Genomic DNA, 21,247 nt, shown 5'->3' on the forward strand with positions numbered 1-21,247 from the left:
TTGGGTCTGCCTCGATAGTGCAGTGCTTCGGGGATGTTCGCATTGGAGCGCGTTGATTGTTTTATGCAACATGCGTAAAAGGTGTGTTTCACTGTAGCACAGGGTGAGAGGCAGCACCAGTAGTATCCTAAAAATGATCTCCAATAGGCTTAACCGTTCGTTCATGAATCGCTGCAATGCGATTTGTAATGGCTGTGCGATTGAATTATTTTTATCAATTATTGTTGGTATGTCCTTTTAATTTTATAGACATAAGTAACATAGCTTTGAGTATGTACTTAACAAATTATGGATCTAAGTTATCTGAAATATAATAATAATAGTGGAATCTCTAAATACGAAAATATATAATGATGTAAGTATTCGAGAATCGACTCGGTACACCCCTACAGTCCCTATCCCGTAGTGTATCGTCTCCCGCGCAGCAATGCAGACGTGGCTTCTCGTGCTCGCGCTTTCGACATGCGCGTGCGCTATAACGCGCGACCAGTTCTATCCTCACGGCTCGGGCGTCGATCAACGGCTGCCCAGAGGATCCGATGTTGCATCACCAGAAATATCTTTGAAAGTGCCCATCGTTTTTTATGGAGAAGTTTATGACAGCATATATGTAAGTTTACCTTTTAGACATTTTTTACGTGGAATCATTCAATTTATATCTTAATTAGTTAATAACACTTAATTAAATAAATAACGCACACACTCATAGCCCCGCACTAGGAAACCCTGTGTCGCGGGTGCCATGGACACACACATAGACAACAACAAATTACACCCAAACTCACGAGATAAATAAATATAAGCCGTACAATTATTTTTCCCGACCCAGGAATCGAACCCGGGACCTCTGCGTGGCAGTCCAGCATGCTAACCGTTCGGCCACGGAGGCAGTAAAAAAATTCTAGCTTTTGTCTACCTATTTATCGTTCAATGTACAAACGTGGGTTTGAGTATTTATACTAAGAGCGTTTGCGCACGACATCCGATTCGTATCAGTTCCGAATTCGAGAAATGACGATCCGAAATGTCACAGGGAACATTTTTATCTCCAGAAATCTCTCTCTATTTTTTTCTCTCTTCGATACAAAAGACAATAATTAATAGCAGTAACACCAGCAGGTAGAGAAGTACGAAAAACAAGCCATTGAATTTGTAGTATTAATGTAATGCATGCTAGCCGAGACGATTTCCGCAAACGGACACAAATGTGAATATAGATTTAGTTTGCGTTTGCGTGAATTAACGCAATGGTCAAGAAATAAGTAAATAAACTAGCAGCTTCTGACAGTCGTCTTCACAAATTCATAGGGGCAATGTATACGCTTTTACAATAAGATTCCGGTTGATATTTAAAATTTCTTATAATATTCTTATATGACAAAAATCCCTAGTAGTGACCCGTTTGGCTATTGCAGGCAGTCTCGATCTATAAATATTTGAAGTAAATATTGTAAATGATAAAGGTGTCCAAATGTTTATTTACAAAGAGCAACCCTCAGAGTTTCTTATTGATTCTTCCCAGGGCAATCTGTCTTACGAAGTAATGTTTAATCAGTATGACGATTTCAAGTGTAATTATAACCTCTAACCTATGAAATGAAGGTTATTTGACTTTAACTTAGGCACTAATAAAAGCAAGAATACCCAACTAATATAAATTGTAATAGATTTTACCATATAATAGAGACCAATTATTTCGCTGCTTCAGAAAATTTATTTACTTTTTTTTTGCTAAATCCAACAAAAAAACGGCCCTAATTTTGTATCGTTGCAAAGTCCACAATCAGACTTACCAAAGGATGAAACAAATCGATGTTCCACTACCAAAAACATAATCGACCAATGACAACCTTGATGACCTAACCTTTTGCACTGTAGGCATTGGACGAGTCACGGGCTCGATTCACGGTATGGATAATTTGGGAAATTATTTCTTCTAAATTGATTCTAATCTGAGCGGTCGCTCCCGAAGGTCCTATGGTGTTTCTAAGTCTGGATTTCGCCGCAATGATCTTATCTACAAGGGTCCCACTCTCCCCTTCTAGTGGCTCGTGCAGGTTTCCCTTTCTTTGAAATTAAACGACGTCGTCGCCAAAATATTATATACAAGCAAAATTAAATTATGTAATACATTTTATCTTGCTGTTTGGTATGGAGTATTGGATATTGACCCCGGCATTATGCACAAAACTGGAGTCCTTTGAGATGTGGCTGTACAGACGTATGCTTGGCATATCGTGGGTACAAATAGTCACCAATGTTGAGGTTCTTCGTCGAATGGGAAGAGTTGAAAATGCTCAGAATTATAAAGGAAACGAAGCTGCAGTATTTTGGCCGCGTAATGAGGGGCAATAAATAACGGATTCTTCAACTAATATTGCAGGAAAAAATGCGGGAAAAGCATAATCATGGCAGAAGGAAAACCTCGTGGTTGAAGAATCTGAGAGACCAGTTCCACCTTAGCACACGTTCTCTTTCGTGCGGCAGCTTCAAAAATGAGAATAGCCATGATGGTCGCCAACGTTTGTAGAGAAGCGGCACACTAAGAAGAAGAATAATACATTTTATATTCGTCAGTCAATAATAGAATGAGTAAACAAGTATGGGTGCTTAGTAACGGATACTGCTAAAATTCAGTTGCAACAGCGGTTGAGTCTCAATAGTGTCAGTGGAATGGCAGTGGAGGCATTCGTTCATTTTATGACTTTTTTTTAATTAAATGGACTTGCTCTAAAGAGCTGGCCCTAAAGATGCCTATTCTGTCGTACCTTAAAGGGTTGTATGAGTTCGGAAACACAGTCGCAGGAAGGGAAATCCATTCCTGGGCTGTGCACATAATAAAAGATGATGAAAAGCGCTTAGTATGCCTGAAGGGAATATCGACCAAGTAAGGATGATATCCCGCCGCACGTCTGGATGTCCGATGGTAAAAGGGGACGGGCGAGATGAGCTAATGGAGTTCATGGGCACACTCACCGAAATATTTTCTGTAGAAAACTGACAGACGGACAACTTTGCGCCGGTGGGCTAAACTATGAAGTTTAGATTCGAACTTATTATGATCTATATTGCCTTTCAAACCTACCGTGGAAATTACTTTTATCTCGTTTAATCAGGAATTTAATTTTCAAATTATAGCATGATTTTTTATATCAATTAATTGGTAAACAACGCCATTGTTGCTGTGCTATCAACCGGCCATTGAAAAGCAGAATACCGAAACATTGAAACGTTATTACTTTAATTATATTATTATAATGACGCAAATTAACCTCAAAATCTCGGAGCAATCAGCATAAGTAGGTATATCTATCTACCAGAAATTCATGATCAATTGGGAAATCGGGAAATTATTGTCGGCATAACTAGCTGGTGGAAATATTCGTTATACACAGTTATGATTTTTAACATCCTACTAATACAAATCAAAACAATTATACTTTGTTACAAGTAATTACGTACTAATTGTATTTATTTTCTTTTGTAATAATGATTTATTGATTATAATTATCTTTCTTACAATGTAACTTTAATGTTTTTCTTGTGGCATTATATTGATTGCGAGTTCAGTATGTACTTGTAAATGAAACTTTACTATCTCAGCCAAGGGCCCAGAGCGTCAGTTACTTTGAAAATACAAATATACGCGAATTAGATCCTAAAAAATTGTTTAATATCTAACGTTCAACAATCGCGAAAACCTAATAACTGGATAAGTGCTTGTTTGAATTTGAATTGTCTTGATTGAACGATGCCGTTGTACGTCAAAAGATACACCTTATCTTTCTTAAACAATCCACAATTAACAAAATAACAGTGTGAGAGTTTATCTAAATTGTTTTCCTGATTCGGAGCGTTGACCCGCGTTATAAATTTTAATACAACTACAAATGTATGCAAGGAATGCTCCTTCGTCATCAATTAGAGACTGCATATTGCTTCGTTGAGTCTCTAAACTATGAAGTTCATTGACTATGCTTTTTATTGTGCACTGTTCTGCTACACTACCACTTTATCACTGTATATGACCACCCTTGGGCGTGGTCACGTCAGACCATAGCCCGTCGGCCCAAGGTGGATTTCAGAAGTTTTCGAAAAGCCAACAGTACTTGTCATAACATTATTTTTGCGTCATTTTGATATGTCCATAGTCAATACCGCAGTAATCACTCAACTCGAATGGCAATTCTCGCACTCAAAACGGTTCGAACCGATTTGTACGATAATCGTATGAACTTGAAAAAATGTCATACGAGATCGTGTTTAGACAAGTCGAAAACTCGTGAGCAAGAATCTCCTTACCACATATTTATCTGTGTAAACAGTCGATTAAGTTGCTTGCGAATCTCGTATGACATAATAGTAGGCGAGATTTTAATTCTTGCCTGAATGTAAACATTATGATACGATAATCTTATGGCGATTATTGCTTACGATAATCGCGTACGATTTTTCGTCACGAAGCGTACGATAAACTCTCTCCATCTAAATGGGCCTTAGGAGTCTATACAACCTCAAATGGCTTTGGTTGGTTCCGCATAACAGTGAGAGTGTTGAATCAGTCACTTTGGACATAATCTCAGTACAGAGTACTAAAAAAACCGACCTCAAAAGTACGTGGAATTACGTCTATTTGCTAAGTTAGTTCGCCAATATACAGGACTTGACACTGGAGATAATAAAAATCGGTTCTCACTACTCAAAGTGTGTTGAGAGAAAAACGCCTTGAATCGGAGAAATAGCAAAATCAACCATTAAAGTAATTGCTCCTAAATTAACGTTAGGCGCTATTAATGAACATGAATCTTCATGCGTGAACAGCCACCCTACGAGGTGGATGATTTTCTTCAAAATAAAATAGGACCACTATGGAAGTACCCCCTTTACAACAAAAAAAGAATCATGAAAATCGGTTCACAAATACCGGAGTTATCGCGTAACATATATACAAAACAAAAACATACAGTCGTTTTATACAATTGAGAACCTCCTCCTTTTTTGAAGTCGGTTAAAAATATATAGTAAAATTATGGATATAAACTGATTAGTATAAGGTGTGAAAACACGATTCCTAAAAATTTTAGAAAAACCAAACTTACCACGAAATGATTTTTTTTTATATCAACTGAACTAAACAGAACACGTACGTACGATCTTTACGTACGTACGTGTACGACATACATTTTTCAAATGACTTGAATTCCGTTTGTAAAAAATATCTGAAATCAATTCAAGCAAAATGAATCGTATTAGTACGGCAAAAAAATTGATTCGACCGTAATTGATCCGATTCGTAGTATTGACTCTTAAAAGTTCTTCATTTAAATCATATGTGCCTCTACCACGAGTTTACTGTGGTAGCTCTACGACCGCGTAAATGACTTCACAATTTTTAACCGATTAAAAAAAATAAGGTTCTCAATTCGACTGTATGTATTTTTTATGTATGTGAACCGATTTTGATGATTCTTTTTTTGTTGGAAAGAGGGTAACCTCAGTAATGGTCCCATTTAAATTTGAAGAACTCCACCTCCAAGGGTGCCAAACCAGAGGATGAATGACGTTTGAGGTCTGTTTCTTTGCATGGCAAATTATACAGCGCTCCTAGCGGTCACAAGAAGAAACAACATTTTGTATACAATCATTTTACGCAAGAAGAAGGTCGTTATCGATAACTGTCACCATGTGCCTGTACCATGAGATTACTCTCATGGTACAGGCAGTTTTTTCTTTCTTCACGAGACGTTTGAATTCACTTTTTTTTCTCCGTCACACACTCCACCCTATACTGCGCAGAGCTGTCGCAAGGCAGAAGGGAGACTGCATAGGATGTGGGGACCAGGATCGAGTGTTCAAGAGACGTCAATGACGAACATTTATTGTCATACTTACTAACCTAAAGATACATACTCAAATACTAGAACGGAGCGAGGTACGTCATGCACTACAAGGTGTCAATATCTCTAAAGTTTACCAAAATACAAATACGTTAGTCACGACAAGGAAGGCATAGCACGTATTCTGTCGTATGCTGAACTAGTGAAATTTATTTGCTTTCGTCAACAATTTCTCGAAGTTTAATCAATGAACACACAAATACTTAACTTATGAATTACAATTAAGCAAATTTAAATATTTATAAATCATTATTCATTATACTGTCAAATTTATTTAAACAAATTATGCTTCAAGGCAATAGTTTTTTTAATTAATCAATTAACATTTGTGTACCTACTTTGATTACTTTCGTAAAATTCCACACAAACTCTAAAATGGTTGTGGTATATCACACCAGAGGCCACACACCGCGTGGGCAACGCGTTTTTCATACAATTCGTCCGCATGCAGTTAGCATTAATGGGACACTTTCATTTTCTTTATTTTTCCGCAAATCCGTTGTGAATACATCTGCACAAAGTCACAAATTCATTTAAGAGGCAGTATATACGCTTCCGTATTCAAAATTTGCCAACTATTATTTAAAACTGTTTAACTATTTAAATTGGTAGATGTATAAATAGGTCGATGATGATACCTTATATTTATAAGGTTTAAAATTATAGTGAAACAAAAACATTACACTAAAGGTTACTTTGACATACAGCTTCTGCGTACTTGGATGACAAAAATCCGTGGTAGTGACCCGTTTAGCTCTCGCAGTTAGTCACAATCGAAGAGGTGTGAAATAAATATTGTAAATAATAAATGTGTACAAATGTTTATTTACAAAGAGCAACCCCTAGAGTTTCTTGCTCATTCTTCTCAAGGGAATCTTCCTTACGAATGCCAGTAGTTAATTCGATGTGATGATTTCAAGTTTAATTTGCCTACCTATGAAATAAATTATAAAAATAATAAAATAAAAATAAAAATTATTTATTTTCAAATAAATTAAGTCCATAACTGGTTACTTTCACAACTTAATACCTATGTTAGTAAGATATAGCAAAGATCAAATGGAAAAGGCCGATCTATCGAGATACACTTTTTCGAATATGTAGCTCGATATTTCGGACTCCCACCGGACCAAAACCCCGGGGATGCACCTCGCGATCTTGGTTACACGGGTACAATCAAGGGATACACACACGGAGTGAAAAACCTCGGCTACGTATTTTTACATATAATAACTAATTTTTGCTAAAGCTATTTGTTTGTGACAAACAGTCATTCCTGAATGCAACATGAATTCTTTTACTCGAACGCAACTTCTCTGTTCGGACTCTTACATTTGCGGCCTCCCGGGCAAAAAGTCGTAATTGTCATGATGGAAGTATATAGCAAACTCGAAGTATCCCACGCTCTACAGAAGACCTATTGAAAAATATAGACGGTTATCCTGTTGTGTACAATCAAATCAAGCATCAACCCTTCATGAAATGAAATAAGTTATAGGTGCTTGTAGCCTTTTCCATCAAAACAAGGAAAGATACTTATATAAAAAAAACAGCACAGTATTTGTTATACAATCGAATCTATTCTCTCTATTTATTCTCATATTTATCATTAATCCATTTATTCACTCTGGCAACAATTTACTTCTCCCCATTCTGAAGCTTGCCAGAACACGTACAACCATCTGTGTTGCGAAAAATCGCCATGGGATGTATTGCAGTATCGGATCGATTGACATTACTGACAATTCAAAATGTAAACCGCGGCGCGTTCCGTGTGCGGAGCTCGTATTTGTTTAACAATGCCGGAATAATCCACTGTCCCACTATTGTACACAGATTAATTTTTACTGCGTCTGTGGCCGAACGGTTAACATGCTGGTCTGCCACGCAGAAGTCTCGGGCTCGATTCCCATTCCGGAAGAAATATAATTGCATGGCATACATCTAAATCTCTCGTGAGTTTAGGTGTAATTTGTGGTTGTCTATGTGTTGGTTCATAACACCGAGGGTGCTTACAGGATTTCTCTAGTGTGTAGTAAGAAAAAAAAATTCTCCTAGTGATAGCAAATTACGCACCAGCTGTCTCAATCTCGCGAAACTCTACAACGAGATTATTGTCGCGTTAAAAATATCGTTCGATAGCCACGCGGACAAAGCCACGGGCAAAAGGTACTAGTAGTCAGTACACTTTAACACGTGTAGTAAAGGCCTACTTTTATATTGAATTTTAACAAACAATAGATTGGTCACGTACTTAGGTGAATGTATTTGCTAATAGACCTTTCAATGGGTAAATTTTCATTAACTTAAAATTCGTTAACAATTTTATTCGTAAGTTTACACGTGTATATAAATAGATATAGGTATGTAACAATTGATTTACATTGTCATATAGGGTAAGTAACTATGCTACTTTTGGCCCATCGTATCGTCGTACTCGTATTATATTATGTTATCGGCGTACATTAAACATTAAACACTTTAATTTGTGTAGCGTGCATATTTAGTATGTTACTTTTTGTTGGTTATTATATAATACCTAGTCTTTTCTTTAAATATAATATCAAGTGACGGAACGAACACGTTCGTGCGTCTGATGGTAAGTTACACACCTGTTCATAGCACTTGCAGTGCCACTCAGAGCTTTAAATCGCAAAGATCTGAGGGGCACTGCCACTGCGCCCGTCACCCTGAGCTGTAAGTTGACAAGTCTCATGTGCCTGTAATTTCACCAGCAAGTGTATAAATAAGCGTTTATTTACTCACATTATATAATTTTATTTAACTAAGGTATAATATGACCGTCATTATAATAAATAATAATAGTTAATTTATAACCAAATAATAAGTTAAAATATACAGTTAAGATACAATAAAAGCTTAAACAATTCTAGAAGCTAAAACTAGAATTAAATAATATGAATAAAATTGGGTCCACGCGGCAAGGTGCCCAAGATGTTGGCAGCATTCCCCCTTTGTATGGCTATGCTAATGCGTTGGGCAAGGTAGCTGCCCTTGGGTTTTCCGAACAGTCTATTAATTTTTAACCGACTTCAATAAAGGAGGAGGTTCTCAATTCGACTGAATGTTTTTTTTTGTATGTATGTTACGCGATAACTCCGGTATTTGTGGACCGATTTTCATGAATCTTTTTTTGTTGGAAAGAGGGTGCCTCCGTAGTGGTCCCATTTATCAATCATCCACCTCTAAGGGTGGCTGTTCACGCATGAAGATTCATTTTTATAAATAGCGCTTAAATCGTATTATAAAGAGCAATTATTTTAATAGTTGATTTTGCTATTCTCCAATTCAAGGCGTTTTTCTCTCAATATACTTTGAGTAGTGAGAACCGATTTTTATTATCTCCTGTGTCAAATCCCGTATAGTGGCGAACTAGGGGATGAATCCGGGTTTGCGCATTTTCCGGTAACCGATTTCAATAAAACTTAGTCGGTTTTTTTTGGATAAAATTTGTGAACCGATTCCCATGTAGATAATTCCAAAGAAAATAAAATGTTATGGTGACCTAGAGCTGATCTGATGGTGGAAATGATAGATGAGAAGAAGTCCTCAACATTATACAGCAGCTACCTTGTGTTTGGGCTCATAATAATATTATGATTCGTTTGGACGGGGACTTTCATTTGCATTTAGGTTATCGTTGAGGACACCACGATAATGAAATATAGGTACCTACAGCTAAAGCGGATAAAATTTTGAAGACGATTATTTTTCATGATAGTTAACATTTATCAATAAACACCATCACCGGAAGATGCAGCAACAAATTTGAGCAGAAAGGTTTTACGTAGTTTTTTCTCAAAGGTAAATGATATTTCGAAGCATCCTGCGGCAACGGTAGTTTTGCAACCACTATGTTATAGATTCGAGTCTTGGGACATGTCTCCATCACAGAAAGTTTTCAAGATCATAATACTCATACATAAACAGCTAATGTCGGAACAGATAGTGTATATTTAACAAACACTTTGAAAACCCGTAATGATCATACATAAACAGCATAAAATCTAAATAAATTACTTATCGAGTTTTTTTTTATGATATCTACTAAGTGACGGGACGAACAAGTTGTGCGCCTGGTGGTAAGCGACACGCCTGTCCATAGCAGTTGCAGTGCCACTCAAAGCTTTAAATTATTAAATGCTATTTATATTAATTTATATTTAAATGCTATTAATTAATAAATGCTATTACAATTTAAATGAATATTTTGATGACAAATAAAAATAATAATATTATAATAAATTTGAATAATAAATAAATTTTATTTATATGCTATAAAGTTTCAAGTGACATAATTCTACTCATAATATGACGCATTTCTTTATTATTATATGACTTTTTTTTTAATATTATTATTTCATAAAGAACAATTTTAATTAATAATTGAAACATCGGCCTACCTCTGCTGTTATTGTTATCCCTAATAAGGGCTCATATGTGTAGCATTATTTTAAATTTAAGACATGTATACCATATGAATGCAATAAATATATTGAGTATTGAGTATTAAATCTTAAAGATCTGAGGGGCACTGCCACTGCGCAATTGGCAAATCTCATGTACCTGTAATTTCGCCAACACCCTTCTTACCCTTCAAAACTGGAACGCTGGCGCAGCTTACATTACTGCTTGGCGGCAGAAATAGGTAAGGTGACAGCACTTCCCTGGACGAACTCTTTCACAAGGAGGTCTACTGCTGAAATTTAAAAAATTGTGCTGCTAATGGTTTTAATTGGGGATCAGATGCTATTGGTCGATTTCTGTACAGAACGATTGACATCAAAACCATTGCATGTTATATAGGTATAAGGCAATACATGTCCTATCACAAATTCGTCGGTAGGTACACCAAAAACAGCACACAACAATTCGCTAAACGATAAGTGATGATAGCGAGTGCAGATCGCTCTGGCGGAAATGCATGGGTGGACGTGGACATCACCGGTCACTGACTTCACTTGTTTTTTAAACCTAAGTTATCCTTTTGCCCTTTCATGTTTTAAGCTTCGCGAGATAAGTACGCTACAGCATGATAATACAGAATATTGTTTAAATATGAAGGGCCAGGCATTGTTGCGCCGGCTACGTTACTTGGGTCAGTTCCATATCTTCGTTTAAGTATTACTTAATAGTGCCCACCTTATCAACCTTTGATACACGGGAAAGGCACTCTATTGCCTGTGCAATCAAGGCTCTACAGCGAGCTTATGACAATACCTCCAACTTTATTCTTTGGTCATTTTCGAAAAAAAAATAAAAAAACGGATTATGTGAAAAAAAAAGAATAACGAAACAAAAAACAAAATAAAAACAGAACAGGTCCAAAAATTAAGTTGGCATAGTGTTCATTGGAGGTCTCCATAAGTCAGGTCCTGACCCCAGGTCAACCCGTTGACGTCTCGGTTAAGCGCCCCCGGGTAAACGTACAGCAACCTTCCTATTGTCCACATTGTACAGGTGTTGCCATCTGCCACGTTAAGTAAAGAGCAAAATGCTGGCGCGGCAGTTTGCGCTCTCCTCAGATCAGGCGTAAATCATTCTGTTTCGGGCATACTGTCAAGCGTCTTATGTGGACCTGTTGCGTGTAGTACAGTTACACCACGCGATCGGTCAACACGTTACATTTGCAATCGCGCTGCAGCGCGTCTGGCATGTTTGCCCTGAACAAGGTGGACGAATTTATCGACCCGTGAAGAAAGCATCAATGATCTTTTACTGGAACACAAAACAAGTCCAGAAATTAATTATTTTTTGAAGATGCAAGTATCTACTCTAAATCTTTTAAATGTCGCCAATTTCAATTTTTATTTAATTTTATTATATATTTATTATATATATTTTGTAAACAAACAAATAACGTAGGAAATGTCGCGTATATTTGTTTGAAAAAACAAATATACGCGATTTAAATCCGGAAAAATAGTTTCATTTCCTATGTGTAACAAACGCGAAAACCTAAGAACTCGATAAACAAATAACGTGTCACACAATCTCATGAATTCCATGAATTACGAGTACCAGAGCAACAAACCCAGAATGTCCAGCCCAGACATATTTAGTTCGTTGTCTAAATTGATCCTATCGGAAATCGAATGTTAGACCTCTCCCTCAAGGACCCATAGTGCTTTTCATGCCAAAAACCACAGACACAAACTTCGTCAAACTTGAAGTTTATAGGTTTCCATTTTTGGTAGCAAGAGAGCTTTTTGAGAAAGGGTTCGTCCAGCTACAGCTGCCACCTTACCTATTTCTACCTCCAAGGAGTGATGTGAGCATTGCCGTGTTCCGGTTTTGAAGGGCGGGGATGCTGGTAATAATACAGGCACATGAAACTTGTCAACTTGTGATGGACGCGGTGGAAGTACCCGTAAGGTCTTTGCGATTTGAAGCTCTTAGTGGCATTGCAACTACTGTGCCAGGCACACAACTTGTTCATATTGTCATTAGGCATCATAAAGAAATACTGAAATCTTTCACCATAAAACACATGACTTTATTTATTATTTTTATTTAAACACTTTATTGTACCACAAAGTAACTTACAAATTTTCAGAAACAATTTAAATATTTGTGTACAAAGGCGAGCTTATCCCATAAAGACATTTCTTCCAAATAACCTTTGAAAATCTGAGAGGAAAGTTGGTTTTTGGGGTGGCACTAAAAATAGATAAGTAAAGAAATGGAATATGCTATACTCAATAAATACACAGATAAATTTAATAAATCAAATGTACATACGAATACATATATATTAAGTAATGTTGATACATTAATACATACAAAGTCTATAATAAAATGAATGTACAAAATAAAACTATAAATAAATATATCAAATGTAAATAAATATTTCAAAAGCTCTAACATGTGGAGTTTTAACAATCCCAAAACTTCAAAAAACTTCAAAAAGAGCACCCTTGAAAACCCGAACCGAAGGCGACTGTCTGACCTCGACCGGGAGAAAGTTCCACGTTCGGGCAGCATTTACTGTGAACGAGTTCGAATATTTTTGGGAACTGTGTTGTGGAAGGATGAGGGACAAATTGGTGCCAGAAAGCAGGCGGTCATCCATAGCCTGACGGTATTAAAAACGCTCACGTAGATAGCTAGGTGAAGTGGGATGGAACAGGATTTTATAGAGGAAGCATAAAATGTGAGCATTTCTACGTAAACGAATAGGTTCAACTCATCTCCATCTTCTTCATCTTCAACTCATCTCTAAACTTGGAAAAGTGGTCGTACTTTTTCATTCCAAACACAAATCTGATACATTGATTAAGCAGCCGCTCCAACTTATTAAGGTCCTCCGAAAGATCAAGATAGGAGACGTCACCATAGTCGTAGTAGGAAAAAGAAGAGTGTGTATGAGCATAAATTTGGTAGACAGAGGAAGAAAGTACTGCATCCGCTTGAGGGAATGAAGTGATGCAAAGATTTTACACTTACATCGGCGACATGCTCCGACCAAGAAAGTGTCTGATCCATTATGTTAGAAACAAAAGTTTTAGGCTAAATGAGAATCCAACCGGGGCAAAAAGTTGATTCCCTAATTTGTAAGTCAATGTTCCCTACCGAAGCGCAGAAGCCTTACTTATTTTTCTTTTTTCAATTCTGCTGATCTTTGACATCAGTTATTCCAGATCACAAATCGAAATTCAAAATGTTGCCTTTTTTATTTATTCGGGTCAACAACAGTTTACATTTACAAGAGTTACAATTCTGGAATTATACTAATTTAGTAAAATTAATGACAATTAACCACATTTTACAATTCCAAAAATTAAAAGGGAAAGTTTCGTCCAAGCAACTGAATAATTGTGTGCCTGTGTCTATCCCTTTGAAGCGAGACCGTTTGTGTGGCGTGTACAATCAATTATGAGATAAATATGCAATGAATGTACAAAACGTACAATATCCAAATAATAATGAAGAATATATAAAATATACTACAAATGAAAATGAAATTATAAAGTCTAAAAATAATATATAATGTAATATAATACAGTATAGTGTAGTGTGGTGTAGTGTAGAATTTTATTTTAATAACGATCATATAAGATAATAATGATAATATTAATATTTTAATAACGATTTTCAGTCGTAGCTCAAGTATGGCCAATTTTGACAAATCTCGAACTACTTTCAGGGTGTATGATTATGATTGAGTTTGATTTCAAGCACTGGAAATACCACCCTAATGGCAAGGACTTGAGTATGATTTTCAGTGCTCACTGCAATAGTCAAGTCCTGACTTGAGTATTGAGTAGAGTTCTGGAATACGACCCTCAAACTACTGATTACTTTTGCAACGTAGTTCGTACTTGAGTTTCGAGCAATACTGCAGAATACATGCGTCGTAGATATCGCCCACAGATCAAACAAATACGTATCGCCCAGCGTCCTAAATCCATTCCTTTAAGGACCAAATTTTTACCAGCAATTGAGGTAAATCACTTGGAAAAATGTTGTCCCATTGAGGTGGCAGATTCACGCATCATCTCAGAAAGGTGTTGTACATAAAAATATATATTTCTCTCTCTCTATTTCTGGAACAGACGATCAGCCTCCATCTGTTTCTGTCAGTTCAGTGCATGTGTTACGACCGTGTAAAACTTGGAGGACGATAAGGCTTTTACTTGATCGGTCCATTTTGTTGGTGTACGACCTTGTAGTCGTTAATGAAATGGAACAGAATTAGTTTTAAGTGAACTAATGTCAAGACCTCTGAATATTGTACGACTACGTTACTTACACCGATACAGTATCTCGGGTCAGAGGCGCATTCAACTAATATAATAATCTCGTAAATAACTAGCTATATTTAAACGTTACATCAATAGAATTTGTTTGTAGTTGTTCCTAAGGTTGTCATAGAAACCTTCATCATTGCCTTGGCTTAACAAGAAGGTAATTGTAGCTTTTTATTTACAGGTCAACAACCACGGATTAGTATCTTTCAGGGCCGAAATCCCGACGTTTATGAACGCAGAATTTCCTCTGCCGTACCCTTCAATAGCCGCCTTTTACTCTAATGTGGACACTACACAAAGTGGAAACATTTACTACAGGGAATCAACTGAGCCGCATGATCTGCTTAAAGCAGAAGAAAGTGTCCAAAATAATTTTCACGACTACTATGACTTTAAACCTACGAGTGTATTCGTTGCTACTTGGATTGAGGTGTCGTACTCAGAGCGACCTGACCGCAAGAACAGTTTCCAAATAGCCGTGATTAGTAACGGAAACGAGAGTTTCGTAGAGCTTCTTTACCCAGAAAAAGAAATTCAATGGATACAGAGAGAGACTCGTACATCCAGTTTTCCTGACGCAAAAGCGCAAGCCGGATTCATTGCTGAGGACGGTCGCGTATTCACTTTGAGAGGCTCGGGAAGTCATCAGATTCGCAATGTTGTGTCGTAAGTTTCTTTAAAACTGTCTAATTTGATCCAATTTTTAATCAAGAAATTCTACAAGCCTATTTTCATTTCAGATGGTCAAACACTCATGAGCCTGGCAAATACGTTTACCGAGTTGGTAACATACCTATGGATGGTAATGTTGTTGATCCTGATCAGTTCAACCAGAGTGAAATCGAAATAGAAGAGGAATCTAAAACATGTGCTCAAAGTGGTCCCAGTGTTTGCCACATGCAAGCACGATGCGTCGACTACCAGGCCGGAATCTGCTGCCAGTGTAACGAAGGATTTTATGGAAATGGAAAATCCTGCATTAAAGACGATGCGCCGCTTAGAGTTCATGGAAAGCTAAATGGCATTATTAACGATATCAATTTAGATGACGTCGATATTCAAGCATATGTAGTGGTCGCAGATGGACGTGCCTACACTGCTTTATCTCGAAGTCCACCGACACTAGGAAGCAGTCTGCAGTTTTTGAATGTCTTAGGTGGTGTCATAGGCTGGCTCTTTGCTAAACCTGTAAGCACCGCCAAGAATGGTTACCAATTGACTGGAGCGTTGTTCAATCACACAGCAGACATTTTTTTCCCAAGCACCGGCGATAGAGTAACAGTAAACCAAGAATACCAAGGTCACGACGTATTCGATCAAGTTATTCTTGACGCCGATATTAGAGGAACAGTTCCAGTCATTTTAAGTGGCGCTAAATTGGAATTAACAGAATACGAAGAGCAATACAGTCTTATCGAATCCGGACTTATACGTTCAGAGTCCACGTGTACTTTTACAAATAAACTTACAGGTCAGCGATACGAACAGAAAGTATCGCAAATATTTACATTTAACGCTTGCAAATTTGCTCCTCCAACTGACGAAGACTCAACCCCGTTAACATTAAAAGTTGCAAAAACTTATTTAGGTTACGAAGTCAAAGAAAATATTGTCAGATATGGAATGAGCAATAAGATCACTCCGCTCGGTCAAGAAGATCCATGTATACAGGGCAGAAACTCCTGTGGAGAGCACAGCGTTTGTGTTGTACAAGGAGATTCTTTCCGATGTGCGTGTCAATCAGGTTTTACCCAAATTCAGGTAGACTCTAGAGGAGGGTGCATTGATATCGATGAATGCGCGGCAGGAGTACACAATTGCGATAACAATGCAATTTGTTACAACCATGAAGGTGGATTTCAGTGCAGATGCCTCCCAGGTTTCGAAGGAGATGGTGTTAATTGCAGAGTAGTTTCTCAATGCAGAGGCAAAACATGTGCTCCCAATGCGCAGTGCATTGAAAACTATGCTGGAGCAACCTGCGTCTGTAATCCGAATTATGTGGGAGATGGGAACACTTGTTTGCCCGAAACAACATCACAACAAAACAATCAGCACCCGTGTAATCAATGTTCTCCTTTCGCTTCGTGCTCTTTCGAGCAAGAAAGTAACGCTTTTCGATGTCAATGTAACGACGGTTACACTGGAGATGGCTATTACTGTGAACAAGACGATTATTCTTCGACGCCAGCACCATTGGTACAAATCACTACACCTTATGCTACTCCTTCCACACTCGAAGAAGATTACAATGAAACGTTTGTGCTTCCTAACTGTCTATCCTACCCATGCACTTGCCCTCCTGGGTATTCAAGTTACATAGACGAAAGAAACAACGATCTATGTCGCCTTGATGATCGGACCAGACCTGATAACAGCTCAAGTAATTACTGAGATTATTTACGTACTTTTCAATATATGTATAGTATCTTATTACTCAGTTATGTTAAAAGTCCTTTTAGGTCTTGGCTGCAATAATATAAAAAATATTGAATTACCTACCACGACTATTTCTAAATAACTAAAACAAAGTTTTATATTTTCAGTGAATTGTGAATCTGACACCCAATGCCCGCCTAATGCAGTATGTCAGTTTTCGCCAACGTCTCCATTCGGCACAGGACATTGCGAATGTCCGGAAGGTTACGACGGTGACGCATACGAGTGCATAGAGCGCACGGGACCTACCTGCTCCTGTGGACCGAATGCCCACTGCATAGAGACGGCGACAGGAGAACTCTGCGTCTGTAATCGCGGATATCATGGCGACGGTTACACTTGCCAACCCAGCTCCAGCTGCAGTAGCAACTCCGACTGTGAATTCCACGCAGAGTGCCGTCCAGATACCAGCGGAGATAACGTCTGCCAGTGTATCGAAGGATACATAAAAGATTTCAACGATGCTTGCATTCCTGATGTACAGTTATGCAACGAAAGAATTTGTGCTGAACATGCTTCTTGCTTATTTGACGAGAATCTTGGCATTGGCTACTGCCACTGTGATGCCGGGTACCAAGGTGACGGGATAACGCAGTGTATACTTCCTGGCAATACCTGCGATGTTATCAACAACTGCCATCCTAACGCCGAATGTTCTTTTGTTGACAACGCTTATATGTGTGTCTGTAATGAAGGGTTCCTCGGAGACGGTTATCAATGCACTCTTGAACCGAACTGCAGAAATATACCGAATTTGTGCGATCTACATGCTTCATGTCTTAAACAAAGCGGTGGATATGCCTGTGAATGTAATACAGGTTACAATGGTAATGGAAGTTATTGTGTCTTGAATCCTCGTCAAGCAGGCAACTTCCTTGTTGTAACCGATGGCTCTTCAGTGAACCGAGTGCCATTGAGAGGTGGTCCGCGCGATTTCTCAACTCCGATAAACAGTCTGCCCTATCAGATCGCCGTGGGCGTAGACGCGGACTGCGAAAGTGGTAGTATATATTGGGGAGACGTTGCGGACTTTGCCATTAAAAAAACGGCTTATGATGGTTCTGGATTTGAAAAATTTTTATCAGATGGTAAGATTTTGAAAAACTAAGAATACTATATTATTGTATATAGCAAGTGCCTTCTAATATTTTGGTATATAATATTTACCATTATTTCAGGAGTTAAAGCCCCGGAAGGCCTATCCGTCGATTGGTCTGCACGTAACATTTTCTGGACGGATTCTAAGAAATTGACTATAGAAGTTGCCAATCTTGACACAAAGTTGAGAAAGGTTCTTTTTGCGAACGAAGGCATTTTCAACCCCAGAGGCATTGTAGTCCATCCACAGCGCGGGTAAGTACTCATTAATAGAAATTCCAATGACATACAAACCAGATTGATGTACTTACAAATTGTAAACCTTTTGTAGAAAAATCTTCTGGTCTGACTGGTATCGCAAAGCGCCTAAAATTGAATGGGCAAACATGGATGGAACGCAACGAGGTATTTTCATCGACAAATCAGACCTGGGACTACCCAATTCTCTGGCTATTGATTGGCAACGAGATCGTCTATGCTACACGGACGCTGGTTTATTTGCTATCAAGTGTGTCAACATTGACACTCTAGAGAAAGAAGTAATTGCGGAAGGGCTGCCTTACCCTTTCGGTCTCACCATCAAAGAAGACAAGTTCTATTGGACTGATTGGAAGACCAAACCGTAAGTTCTTAAGAGTTCTTAGCATGTTAATATAAAATAAATCACATCATTATGTCAACGACGAAAACTCCACATGGTCTCTTACGGTATTCAAGAAATTTCCAGAAGAAAACATGATATTGATGCCATTAGCTTTTACCTGGCCAACATTGAGGTTTAACTTTTCAGCCTATGATAAACTTCTTCCAAAAAATCATAATTACTCTACTGCTTGAATATACTTTAGTTAACAAAATTGTCTTAATATTTTTAGAATCTAATCCATCGCAGGTTAAGTCGTCTTTCGTAATTTTAATTTTAATTTTCCCAGACAACGGATCGAGTTCCTCGATATCCGAACGCAAGAACGGGGACAAATCGCGATAACAACAGCGTCCCGTAAATTATACGGGCTGACAGTAGCTCCACAAGAATGCCCTACAGGTGGCAACGTATGTCAATACCGCAATGGAAATTGTGAACCGAACCGTCTGTGCCTGCCGGACGGACGAGGAGGACGATCTTGCACACCAGCAGACGCTAACGCACCGAATGACTATTTTAATTTAATATAAAAGCTTATCGATCACGATAATAAAGGTGACATCTGTAACCAACATCTGAAGATACACATTCATTCGATTACAAAACATCAGACTATTTTGCAGACCATGACAATAGAGATAATTTTTAGTTACCTAGTGGTAAGAGTTTAATACGTGCAGACAGCTCGATTACAACTCATACTGGAGAACAACGATAAAAAAACATAGTAAGCTGGCCTTGCTCTATGAACAAATCTGTATAGCAGGAACATCGAGTACATAACCAGAAACAGAGACGAAATAAGGACCATCCATCCCTGGCAACTCATCAGGCAAATGGGTCTTATATCACTTTTAAATATCAACTCTAAATCAAATAATCACAAAACAGAAAGCTGTAATAGTACAGCGCCAACCACTGACCTGTGTGTACGTCTCCGTATATTCCAAAAATATTCAGTGTTTATTGTAATAAAGACAATACTCTAACAACACGTTTTCCTCACATCAACGAATGATGTGGGAAAAACGGCAAAACATTTAGTTACAAAACAAACGGAATCACATTTCATCGGTAATCAAATGTTAAATATGTAATTTTTAAATTTTCGTCCACTATAGCAAAACTCAAGTCAAGTGACACCCGTCAATTCTTTCGAATTCGGGCTAGCCAATCGGAACGCAGTTGTCACCGGAATGATTTGGCAGAATAGTTATCAAACAAATTAAATGACATTACGTCTCTATTGCTGGTTATATACTCGATGAGCAGGAAGAAGGACACGCGACTCAGGGTAAATTATTACATTATTTTTGCATAAACCACGTCAAGTAATGCAAAATATTACTTGGACCGATAAATTACGAACAGTGCAAGGTCATGTTACTTTGGTCTTTCTTATTCTTTCCGTCTCCAGTATGAGCCTTGAATTAGCTTAATACGGCCTGTACGTATTAAATTCTTTCTATTACTTAAAAAAAAATTGTCGATTATTGTATTCTACAATAAGAGAATTAGCTTCCACATAGTGTATTATTAGAGTAAATCAAAAGAATGATGCGTGTGGTATCTTCATAATATTCTCTCCATCAAACGAACTATTACAATATCATTTTTAATAAAGACGCTAATATAAAAGTGTGTATCTCCAAAAACTTAATGAGTAATTTCTAACTTAAGCTTATTTGAATACCACGTTTTTGTGGTGATTTTTAATATAATACTAAATACATAAATAACTGTTCAATGTGTGTAACTATATATAAATATCACAGAATGTGTCAATCAGTGCTCTATTAGATGAGACACTCTACTACTCTATTACTGCCGTCATAAGTTGTAAGAGCACTTGTAACAGAAACTCAAATCATGAAAATAATGTTTAAAGATATTAAATAAAAAAATATCCACTTTTCTCTTACGGTAACTTGATCATCCCCACCTGAGTACCCTGACCCTATCCGCCAAGGAAAAAATAAAAATATACAATAATACGTAACATTTATTTTTCAATATCACATGCGCCCTTTCAACTAACGGCGGCAGATTCGGGCATTTACACCAACACTGGTTTTGGGCACTAGTCCTATAGGAAACCCGTGGCCTCCTCTATTAAAATAGGGCATTTATACCATAGCCTTAACACTGGCCCGTACAATAATTTTCACATTTTTTTATAATTTTTGTGAATCTTCGATAAGTAAGGAAAATATTTATTTGAATAAAAATAATGCACTATAAGTTACCAAATTTTTATTGTTTTAAAAATAAATTTACATTTACACAAATTCTTATTATCTAAATAATAAAGATTCATATTGATTGTTACACAGACAGTCTTCGATAACATTTAAGTTAAGTGAAAAATATCATTAATGCACTTCGAACTATGTAAT

General features: G+C 37.4%; 1 protein-coding gene across 1 annotated transcript; it reads left to right on the plus strand.

Moving 5' to 3' along the window:
- The first annotated feature begins 417 nt into the window (after positions 1 to 417).
- LOC113226973 (nidogen-2-like) lies at positions 418 to 21,187 on the plus strand. Its single transcript, XM_026459821.1, has 7 exons — positions 418 to 610; positions 14,850 to 15,334; positions 15,409 to 17,051; positions 17,215 to 18,195; positions 18,286 to 18,460; positions 18,537 to 18,827; positions 19,138 to 21,187. Exons 1-7 carry the CDS (start codon positions 428 to 430, stop codon positions 19,379 to 19,381), a joined length of 4,002 nt encoding a protein of 1,333 aa, XP_026315606.1. The 5' UTR covers positions 418 to 427; the 3' UTR covers positions 19,382 to 21,187.
- The last annotated feature ends 60 nt before the right edge of the window (positions 21,188 to 21,247 follow it).

Source organism: Hyposmocoma kahamanoa, unplaced genomic scaffold, assembly GCF_003589595.1.
Source record: "Hyposmocoma kahamanoa isolate Upper Pololo Valley unplaced genomic scaffold, ASM358959v1 202, whole genome shotgun sequence".
Classification (NCBI taxonomy): Eukaryota; Metazoa; Arthropoda; class Insecta; order Lepidoptera; family Cosmopterigidae; genus Hyposmocoma; species Hyposmocoma kahamanoa.